This window comes from Nymphaea colorata, chromosome 1 (genome assembly GCF_008831285.2).
Source record: "Nymphaea colorata isolate Beijing-Zhang1983 chromosome 1, ASM883128v2, whole genome shotgun sequence".
Lineage (NCBI taxonomy): Eukaryota > Viridiplantae > Streptophyta > Magnoliopsida > Nymphaeales > Nymphaeaceae > Nymphaea > Nymphaea colorata.
The window spans coordinates 4,572,604-4,582,926 of NC_045138.2; the positions used below are offsets into that span (position 1 = coordinate 4,572,604).

A 10,323-nucleotide genomic window follows, 5' to 3' on the forward strand; every position below is an offset into this window, starting at 1 on the left:
GAGGGAGAGGGAGAGGGAGAGGGGGAGCGGGAGCAGAGAGGGAGAGGGAGAGGGAGAGGGGGACGGAGCAGAGAGGAGAGAGGGAGCGGGAGAGGGAGAGGGGGAGAGGAAGAGGGAGAGGGGGAGCGGAGAGGGAGACCCGGAGACGGAGGAGGAGGGGCGGGAGTCAGGCCGGCCCGGGCCAGGTTTTTCCCGGCCTGGACCTGGGTCCGACCGGGCCGGCTCAGTGGCGGCCCGGCCCGACGCCCAAGCTTAGGTTTCAAGATTGTATATATCACATTATTTTTACATGATAAAATCAGAGAAGCAAAAGATTAACAAATTTTATGAAGCTGAAATGGGGAAGTCTAAGAGATGTAGAAGGCTTGGGTTGGGGATCTTTCCACCAGATTTATTTAGCAACAAGTAAATTAACAAATTTAATTTCTTCTTTAGCGCATCTAGATAAAAAAATGCGTGCTTGAGTATATTTATCATGAGCTCCAGTATTATAAACATGTTTCACCAGACTAAAGATAAAAACAGGTAACTGTACTGATGTGAGAAAGAGTCATATGGAATTGTTCTTAGAGTGTGGAACCCAAGGGTCTGGATGTCTTTTCACATTAAAACCACTTGCTGTCATGTTTTGTAAATTGAAGGGAGGGGGAGAGCTGTTGCATTTACTCTCTCTCACTGACAAGACAATCATGTGGTGGTGGAGCAAATTAAACGGACCCACTCGCTTTGTATCTATCTTTACTTCTTTGCCTTTCTTTCTCTCCACTTGAAAATTGCTCCTCTTCCTCTTCCTCTTCCTCTTCCACCTACTGAGAAACCAGGGAAGATGGCAATAGTAATCGATGCACTTTCAGAAGCAGCCATTTCTAATCTGTTCCAGTCTGTAACGAGTTTGTTGAAAGACAAGGTGGACCTCATCCGGAATGCCAAAGTCGAACTCGAGAAGATCCAGGAGAAGCTGGAACGCTTGCAGAAGACCATCAAAGTCATAGAGCGAAAGCCATTTTTCAGCAACGAGCGCAACAGGGATCTAGAGGGAGAGCTGAAGGGCGTTGTTTATGATGCACAGGATATCATTGAAGAATACCAAACCAGAATTGCACTTTGCAAAAGGGACAAGCATCCTATAACTTCATGGAACAAGGTAAGCAAGCCCTGGACCACTATGTGTTCTTGCTTCAAGGAACATGTATCTGCTTCCTACAAACTTGCAAATGATATTAAAAATATCAACCAAAAGCTTGATAAAATAGAACAACGTAAGGAAATGATGGATTTGCTCAAGACAACACCAAAAGTTAAGTGAGGATCCTATTGGTGGTGAACATGACAATCCTCGAGAGACAACCCATCTCATAAGTACTGCACAACCACCCATGGGAAGGGCAGATGGTAAAGAGAAAGTAAAAGAACTCTTGTTTGATGGCTTTACAGAGAGTAGTGTGCCACGAAAAGATGATGTTTCTATTGTATCCATTGTAGGTCAAGGCGGGACTGGGAAAACAACTCTTGCAAAAATGGTTTTTAATGAAGTTAAAGAACAGTTTGGGAATGCTGGTGGTGGGTTTGTGTTTCGGAGAAGCCAAATCGTATGGGTTTGCTGAAAAAGATATTAAAGGAAGTCTGCAGGGAATCAGAAGAACTTAAGGGTATCACTTCCTTGAGTGGTTTGTCAAAGAGCAAGTTCTTATTGGTCTTAGCCTTTTAGCTATTTGCTTCATGTTAGCTTTCTCGATTTCATGCACAGAAGGCTGCAGTTAAAACAAGTGATGCAAGAAGCAAAATCCAACAACAGCCCACAAAAAAAAAAAAATTGTTCTTCCATCAAACTCTCATTTTCACACAGTGGTGAAAGGTACAGTTCATTAAGTACCACAGTAGCAATGGCTCCTCTCTCCCTCTCTCTCTCTCTCTCTATATATATATATATATATATACAGACACTGCATGCTGACACATAATTACAGCAGTTGTAGATGTCTACAGGCTGGCAAGATCCATATGATTGGTGCTAAATAAATCCAGAAAAAGTTTGGATGCATGACTTTTTTTTTTTTTAAAAATCCAAACTCAAGGCTGGTCATCCCTATTATGAAAAGACAAAGATGATGATGTCCCCATGATAACCATTACAGAGTGTTTCATGTTTAGGCTTAGGATCAGGCTGTGTAGGACTCATACTAATGCAGTTCAGCAGTTGTTTTTCAACAAACTCTGTTTGACAGAACCATTAGCTCAGTACCAGGTGTGAAAGGTCTCTCTAACAATAGCAACAAAGTAAGATCAAGTGGCACCAGCCATGCAAGGTTGGTTCAGACCAATTGCGCGGCCAGGCCAGGTTTTGCTGCTAGCCATTTTAGCTATTTGCTTTCATGTTAGCTTTGTCGATTTCATGCATAGAAGGCTGCAGTTAAAACGAGTGATGCAAGAAGCAAAATCCAACAATAGCCCACAAAAAAAAAATTAATAGTTCTTCCATCAAACTCTCATTGTCACACAGTGGTGAAATGTACAGTTCATTAAGTACCTCTGTGGCTATGGCTCCTCTCTCTCTCTCTCTCTCTCTATATATATATATATATATATATATATATATATATACTGCATGCTCCCGCATAATGACAGCAGTTGTAGATCCCTACAGGCTGGCAAGGTCCATGATTGGTGCTAAATAAATCTGGAAAAAGTTTGGATGCATGATTTTTTTCTTCAAAATCCAAACTCAAGATCACAATTACAGAGTGTTACATATTTGGACTTGCAAAAAAAAAAAAAGAAAAGAAAAAGAACAATTGCCCCAGGTTTGCAAGGTTCTGACAGGAATCACATATTACTAGAACTAACTTTAACATTAGTATCACTGGTTTATTCCTTCACAAATAAAGGCCCTGCAGTTGGCATTGCAACAAACATTGTTAACAGTTAGGGTCATACACGAGTGAAGTCAAGCTTTATAAGGTTAGCTCATGTTTGACTTGGTAGACTATGTTCGAGTGCGACTCCTTTAAGCTTGTGAATTAAAACCTAAAAGTCGATTTCACATGCTTGAGATGAAGCTCGACAACAAGCTAATGGAATTAAAATAGCGTGCAACAACTAAGCACCACGTTTCTGTGATTGGGTTCATATAATCTTGAAAATGGATTCAACATGCATATTCTTGAATTATATATAATGGTCAAAATGAATCCACCCTTGCATTGCATTAGGACTAACATGTTCAAGATTCTGTTATAATTTTCTGCAACATGAGTAATTTGGCCTTCCTTGCTGTTACCCATAATACATGCGACTTTTTAAAGAACCTGAAATTTTAATTTAAGCCCAAGTTCGTCTTGTTTAACAGATGAGCCGAGCTTAATCAAGCAAGTCCGAACTCCAATCATTGTGTCAGTCGAAAGGATAAAATAGATTATCAACATTAATGTACATATATTCAAACTAGGTTGCATGGTTGTGCTTTCATCTAGGAAATTACGCTTCTTATTTTTGTTCACCAGAAAAAAGCATGTTTGTTCATTACCATATTGACACCACCAACGTCAATCTAAGCTGACCATCACCATCTCCATATTGTTCTGAATTGTTCACAGTCTAATCCTATGCTAAGTTCATCCATGTCGGCTGCCTTCACAAAAGAAAACAGATCGCATGTCAGGAACAGAAACAGTACGACGGTCCCTTAACTGCTGCTGCAGATTGAGTGCAGGACAGCTTCAATCATCAACAATTCAAGCTTGTCTTTCAAATCCAGAACTGATGAGATTTAGAAAAGTAGAGAAGGAGAATAAACCAGATTTACGTGGTTTGGATCTGTAAATCCTACATCCACGATGAAAACATCACACAGCTTGGTGCTCTGTTTCATACAATTCTTTACACGTTACACTGAATATATGTAGTTGTTGAGAGGAAATAAAAGAGTAACAATGAAGGCGTACAATCCTCAACGGTACATTAATGACTACAAGAAATGTATATGGTAACAAAAGCTAACACCAACAAGGTAAGATATTCTTGACAAATTTATTTGTGTGATGCTGTAACGTCGACTTCTCATCTCTCCCCCTCAAGTGGGGCGTACAAGTCATGGCAGCCCCACTTGTTAATAGCATCATTTAACTGTTTTCTTGATATTGCTTTGGTTAATCCATCTGCAAGCCGCTTTGAACTTGGTCTGAAGATAGTACTGATTTCTTCATGTTGACCTTTTCTCTTATGAAGTGACAGTCAATTTTCATATGTTTTGTTCTTTCATGGAACAAAGCATTTGCTGCAATATGCATGGCAGCTTGATTATCATAGTGCATTGGTGTGAGAGAACCGAATTCTAATTCCATTTCAGATAAAAGGGGAGGAATTCAAGTAATTTCACTAGCTGTAGTGGCCATCGCCCTGTATTCTGCTTATGCAGTGGACCTAGAAGTGATTCAATGTATCTTACTTTGCCACGTTATCTTCGACATAAATACAATCTCCAATAGTGGATTTTTGATCCCTGCTTCCTCCCCAATCTACATCAGAATATGCTCTAATGTTGACATGAATCATTGGCCAGCTGATTTTTTTTAAATATTTGAGAGTCCGTCCAACCATGTCCCAATGTTTCTGAGTGGGATCATGAATATGTTTATTAACAAGATTTATTGCGTAGGTGATGTCAGGTCTTGTAACTGTGAGATATATAAGCTTTCCTACCAGTCATTGATATCTTAAAACTTCTAGGGTCTCCTGTCACTCAGTAACAGCCTCTTTGTGGTATGACCACCGATCTATCTACAGGACAACATCCAAGTTGTTCAATTTCTTTGGGCAGATCAGTGACATGTTTTCTTTGTGACATAAATAATCATTTCCTTGACTAAGCAATATTCATCACCAAAGACATTTTAATTTTCCCAAATCCTTTATGTCAAAGGCTTTCTAAAGTAATTCTTTGGAATCCTTGAACTTGAGATTGTTGCTTCCTGCGATATTCTTCTTTTGAATTTCAAAGGAAAATTATTGTATATCCTTGAACAATGAACGAATCGTTTGAATCTGGTACCAGCGGGTATCATCCCTCCTGGGACAACATTCCTAAGCACTCAATATGCACCCGGTTCCTTGCCTGACTTAAGCTCAAGTCGGCCCAAATGAGGTTATCGAGCTAGGTCCGTCATAACTTATTTTTAATATATATATATATATATATAGTTAATTATATGTATATGTCAAACTATATTAAAATATATTTTTATTCAACCTCGGGACTTGGTTGTGAACAGTCGGGCCGGGCTTTGGCTGCAGACACAAACTGCCGTCTGACCCGAGCCCCTCTTCTTATTATGCTGACCCGGCATGAAGTCATTCATTTCAGGCTCTGCCATTCATGCTCATAACAAATGATCTTGTCCCCATAGTACAAGAGCTGGCTATCTTGTGTTGTCTTTTTTCTTTTTGTTTTGCGATGACTTCTTCAATAATCTTAAGTTAAACACACACTTGCTCTCCAACCAACAAATACGGGTGGTCATGGAGTCGGGCCAACTCAGGATCGACTCAAACTCCATCGCTTAAGCTCAAGTCATTTAACAAATGAGTTGAATTCATGTTAAGGATTGAACTCACATATAAAAACGAGTTGAGCTCAAGATAAGGAGGCTCGGCTCAATTAAGCTGATGATAGAAATACATAAAAGATGTTTCCTTTTATTATTATGAAAAGATGGTTGACTTAGTAGGATTCTTCCTCTTGGCAGGAGGTAGGTCTCCCCATCTACCTAAAAAAAAACATGATTTTTTTAATAAAGTGCTCATTTAAACTCAAACCTAGGCGAGATAGCCATCTCAACTGGAGCTTGGTCGAGCCGAGTCGAGCCTCCATGTGCTCGAGTCGAGTAGTCATGGTCGAGCAGCATTTTGAAACTCAAGCAACTTTGCCTAGCTCAACTTGAACGCACTTCCCAACAAAAGGGGAGAATGTTTCGGCACATTGAGCAATGGAACTCAACAAATTGACCAACGCATGCATTGACCAACATGGAGTTGGTCAAACTTTCCTTTTATTTCACGCCAGTTGTAGAAATTCAGCAAAAGAAGAGAGACAAGCTTGGGCTTTGGATGCTTTGTTGATAAGTTGTAAAAGGTCGGATTTTGTCTCCAGAAGTTTTATCTTGTTCAAAAATTTAGTATTTTTTTCTACAAACAAGTACAACTATCGGCAATTAATAAAAATAAACATTATAGGCTAAGTGAGCTTATGCAGGGGTAGATAAGCTAATAAAATATGAATGGTATTAAAATGAAGGAAAAGAATTCCTAAATCGCGTTCTAACTAATGAAAATGGTGCCAGATGTATGTTGCCATAGTGACACGTGATCACTCAAACCCTGAATATTGTAAGTCAATTTTTTTCTTTTCATTCTGTCATACCATTGTCCACTTGTGTTTTGGCTCGGCCTACCATTTTTAGATGTTCGTATTTTTTTCCTCTTAAAATCCCAATTGAGGAATCAAAGATTTCGTCCAAGCCTCCTTCACCCTTTCTCCCATTTCCTTCTTCATTTTCTTCTATTTTCCCCACTGATTTTGCTAAGTTAGGGTGCTTAAGTGGACCCTTACTTAGGATTTTCGTGGTAAGAAGCACACTTTACCACTCCAAATTCCAGCAAGCAAGCTATTCTACTTTTAACTTTGCTAAGCTCGAATCCAAGCTTGGATTCTTGCTTAGGATTGCTTGATTTAGAAAACAAGTGAAGACGAAGATCAAACATCAAGACCGACTGCAAGGTAGATCATTTTAAATAATTTCTCATATAATTTAGCTTCTTCTTGGTTCATTTTAATTTCAGTAATTCGTGGGAGGGATTATTTTCATTTATGATATAGCTGGGAATGATGTCCACCTAAGGGAAACATACGATTCAATGTACATGTTAATGCATAATGCATGCATACATTGGTTTTTCTTAAAAATGAACCCATATATCAAATTTTGAAATAGGCCCCACGGCCACATCCCTTTCAAAACAAGCAGCTTAATACCATCTTAAACTCCCTACCATAAGAGAATCCCACGGTGAGAGAGTGATTTTGCTACAACATATATGATGAAAATGCCTATTTGGGATGGATACATTCTTATGAATATGATCCACTCTTGCATGGCAAAATGATGGATGAACAAGCTTGAACATTGTTTCGTTTTCCTTCTTATTTAAAGTCATTTTGATTCATATCTTTCAACTTAATTGATCAAGGGTAGTAGAGGAGATTAGAAACAAGTTTTCAATCTTCCTACGTAAAAGAACCCAGCCATGAATCATCATGATTCATGAGTCATGCGGTCCCTTGATTAAATTCCATTTTAAAGAGTAAGACACGTATATATATATATTGTTATATATATACACATGCAAACTCTTCTTAAAAATCGTTTTCTTCTCTTAAAATCAGGTTGGAACACATTTCCAAACTGGTTTTAAGAAAACAGATCATTTTGACTTTCATAACACCAAGTTATGAGATCATTTTCATTTCATTTTAAAATTTGCTCAATTTCAGCAATCCATACATAAGATCTATGTATGTTGTTGAAATCATAGCATGTTTTATAGGAATTGGCTTAAGAATGTCAAAGTTTACATATTTGAAATGCCAACTATCCTAGAACCATCCAAAGAAGTTGACGATTTCATGAGTAGGAAGTCTGAAATTTGATGAAAGACTTCTCACTTCTATCTAAGAAACAAGCCCTTTATTGAGATCAATGTCCACAACTTTCAGCCATCTAAATCAATACAAGATCTAATTTTTTGGATATCATGAGACAAAAGTGGATGTCATCTACGTCTCCCATCTATTTCAAAAATTGATTTTGGCATCATTTGTACATTTTTCGTCATTTTGATAATTTTATGTTAAGTCCCAAGCTTATGGACTACATCTGTAATTCATGTGCTTAATCATATAATAAGCACATTTAGAGAAAGTCCTACATTTTAATTAAAATCAATCTTTATGTGTAAATTGTATGACATGCAATTACAATGGATGAACTTTGAGAGATTATGAGAGAGTGAAGAATGTATATTTTATATGAATGAATCTTGAGAGATTATGAGAGAGAGAAGAATGAATGTTTCATATAGTTTTCCTTTTCATTTCATGCATTCACTTTCATTCAAAAATCATTAGCACCACATGCACATTCTCAAGAAGTTAAGTGATTCAAATTGGAGTTGCAAAAAGTGACCAAGTCATATTGCAACAAAAATTTGTAAACTTCTCTTAACTTCAAAAGAAAACACAAGCAATGCATTCATAATCATGTCCAAAGTGTGTTTGGAAAACAACACATTTTCTAACAATTTGGAACCTAGGTTTTATAAAAAAAAATGAATTCTACCAAACTAAATCACATGATTTGGCAAAAGAAGAATTCAAAAATCAATGTTCTTTGCTAAGGAAACTTGACTATTTTACCAAAAGTTGATCATCATTTCAACTCATCAGATTGAGCTCACAACAAAGAACTCAATCTCCAATCTTCAAAATCCTCAAGAATTGTAGATTTCAATAGCACAAAAACAAAGGTTTTTTTGAACCAACTTAAGAATCCTCCAATCTTCAAAACGAGTTCAAATCACTTATTCAAAATGATTTTTGGTTCTTGAATCCCAAACCTAAATGCATAAGCATATAAGATTTACATCAAAAACTCGTATAAGATCCAAATGATCCTTAGTTCTTGGTCCAATTACCCCTGTTAAAGGCAGCAGGGATGGTTGGACCTCGTACCGACGGGCGGATCCATTTCTCTAGAAAAGTTTTCCTCAAAACCTCAATTTAAAAAAAATTTTGCTGATTTGCATTAGACCCCCTTTGAAAAAGGGATGGGGTGCGAACAGATGGCACACCCGGTGGGACCCGTCATCATCCATCAAAGGACCTATTTGGATCACATACAAGTTATTTTACAATGCCGGATATCAATTGCGCAAAATTCTTCATAAACATGCATACCGGCATCATGTAGTATACATTGAAGAAATTCCATGAGCCTCTCTCATTTCAATTTATCATATCCCTCCTCAATTTAGGGATTGTATGCATTCCATGAATGCTCTCAATTTTTCAATCACATCTTCTCATGAATTTTGAAAAATAAATCCTTACCTATATCATGTCCCGGTCGTCATATTGTCAGACTATTTCTAGGACATTAGTCCAAGATATAGCCTTACAACTAGACCACCCAATTGGACTGAGAAGTCTCCCCATTATTACCAAAACATACAATAGTCCCAGTATATCGATGGGTGAACAAGGAGAATTTGAGAGCCCAAATCTAGAAAACCCTTGGAGGAGTTTATGCCAGTACCATAAATTTGGTATATAGGCATACCTTGAATTTGGATAAATCAAGAACGATTCTCCCATTTATTCTCCATAGGTTTCAAGACCAATTTTCAAAACAATGCATATAGGCAAGAGTCCTAGGGAATGCATTATCAATTTCTCGTTAATTGCTTGCTTGGATGTATATGTTGTTTTACTTTGCCTCTAAGTCCATGTCCAAACCCAATGTTATAACTCTTCTCGAGTCTTTATTGGGTCAATTCATGTCAAAGTCTAATATTTTCTCTTGTATAGATGGACTCAGAAAGCATTTTCCCATATGACCACATCCTATTCGGGTCATGTCAAGGTCGATCCGAACTTCGCAGCATCCCAAGTGGAGTCTACCTACCTCAGTGGTATCTTTCATGGTACCCAACTTTTTGGTGTATGTTTCCAGACCACTTAGAACATTGCAGTTTCGAAGAAGCACTTAGTCTTGCCATGCAACCTATCAATGGTAATCTAATCCATGCAGTTGCCGAAAGATGGAACCCAAGGACCAACACTCTGGTTTCCATGGGGTGAAATGACAATCACTCTTGATGAGTTCTCCAGCATTATGGGTTTTGCCAGAACCAAAAGGTGACCCAAGTGGTCCAATTGAAGACCAGTTCCTTGTAAACCAAGGTCAAGTCAAAACTCTAGAAGTGATTCGTAAACTCATAGGGAAACGGAGTTGGTCTTTTCTAGAGAAAGATGAACATCAATATCTTCAACTACAAGAACTTGGTGAAACATATTCCCAATTTGTCAACCCTGCGTTACTATCTAGAATTGTTGCAGACAAGTACAAAAACTCCATGGCGACTTGTACTGCGGGTCTTATCTTCTTCAACAATGAAGAACACATAATGGATTTCTGCATAGCTCGCCTCTTCAGAAAATGGGGGCATGTCAAAGTCCATCACATTTTCATGCCAATGGCAGCCTTAACATTC

At 38.1% G+C, this 10,323-nt stretch overlaps 1 protein-coding gene across 1 annotated transcript; it reads left to right on the plus strand.

Moving 5' to 3' along the window:
* The first annotated feature begins 738 nt into the window (after nt 1-738).
* On the plus strand, nt 739-1,915 carry LOC116245173 (uncharacterized). Its single transcript, XM_031616846.2, has 2 exons — nt 739-1,144; nt 1,483-1,915. Exons 1-2 carry the CDS (start codon nt 827-829, stop codon nt 1,645-1,647), a joined length of 483 nt encoding a protein of 160 aa, XP_031472706.1. The 5' UTR covers nt 739-826; the 3' UTR covers nt 1,648-1,915.
* The last annotated feature ends 8,408 nt before the right edge of the window (nt 1,916-10,323 follow it).

Coding starts and splice junctions, on each gene's coding strand:
- LOC116245173 (XM_031616846.2), top strand. CDS start 827: ATGGCAATAGTAATCGATGCACTTTCAGAAGCAGCCATTTCTAATCTG. Junction 1,145..1,482: donor CTATAACTTCATGGAACAAG/GTAAGCAAGCCC, acceptor TATCCATTGTAG/GTCAAGGCGGGACTGGGAAA.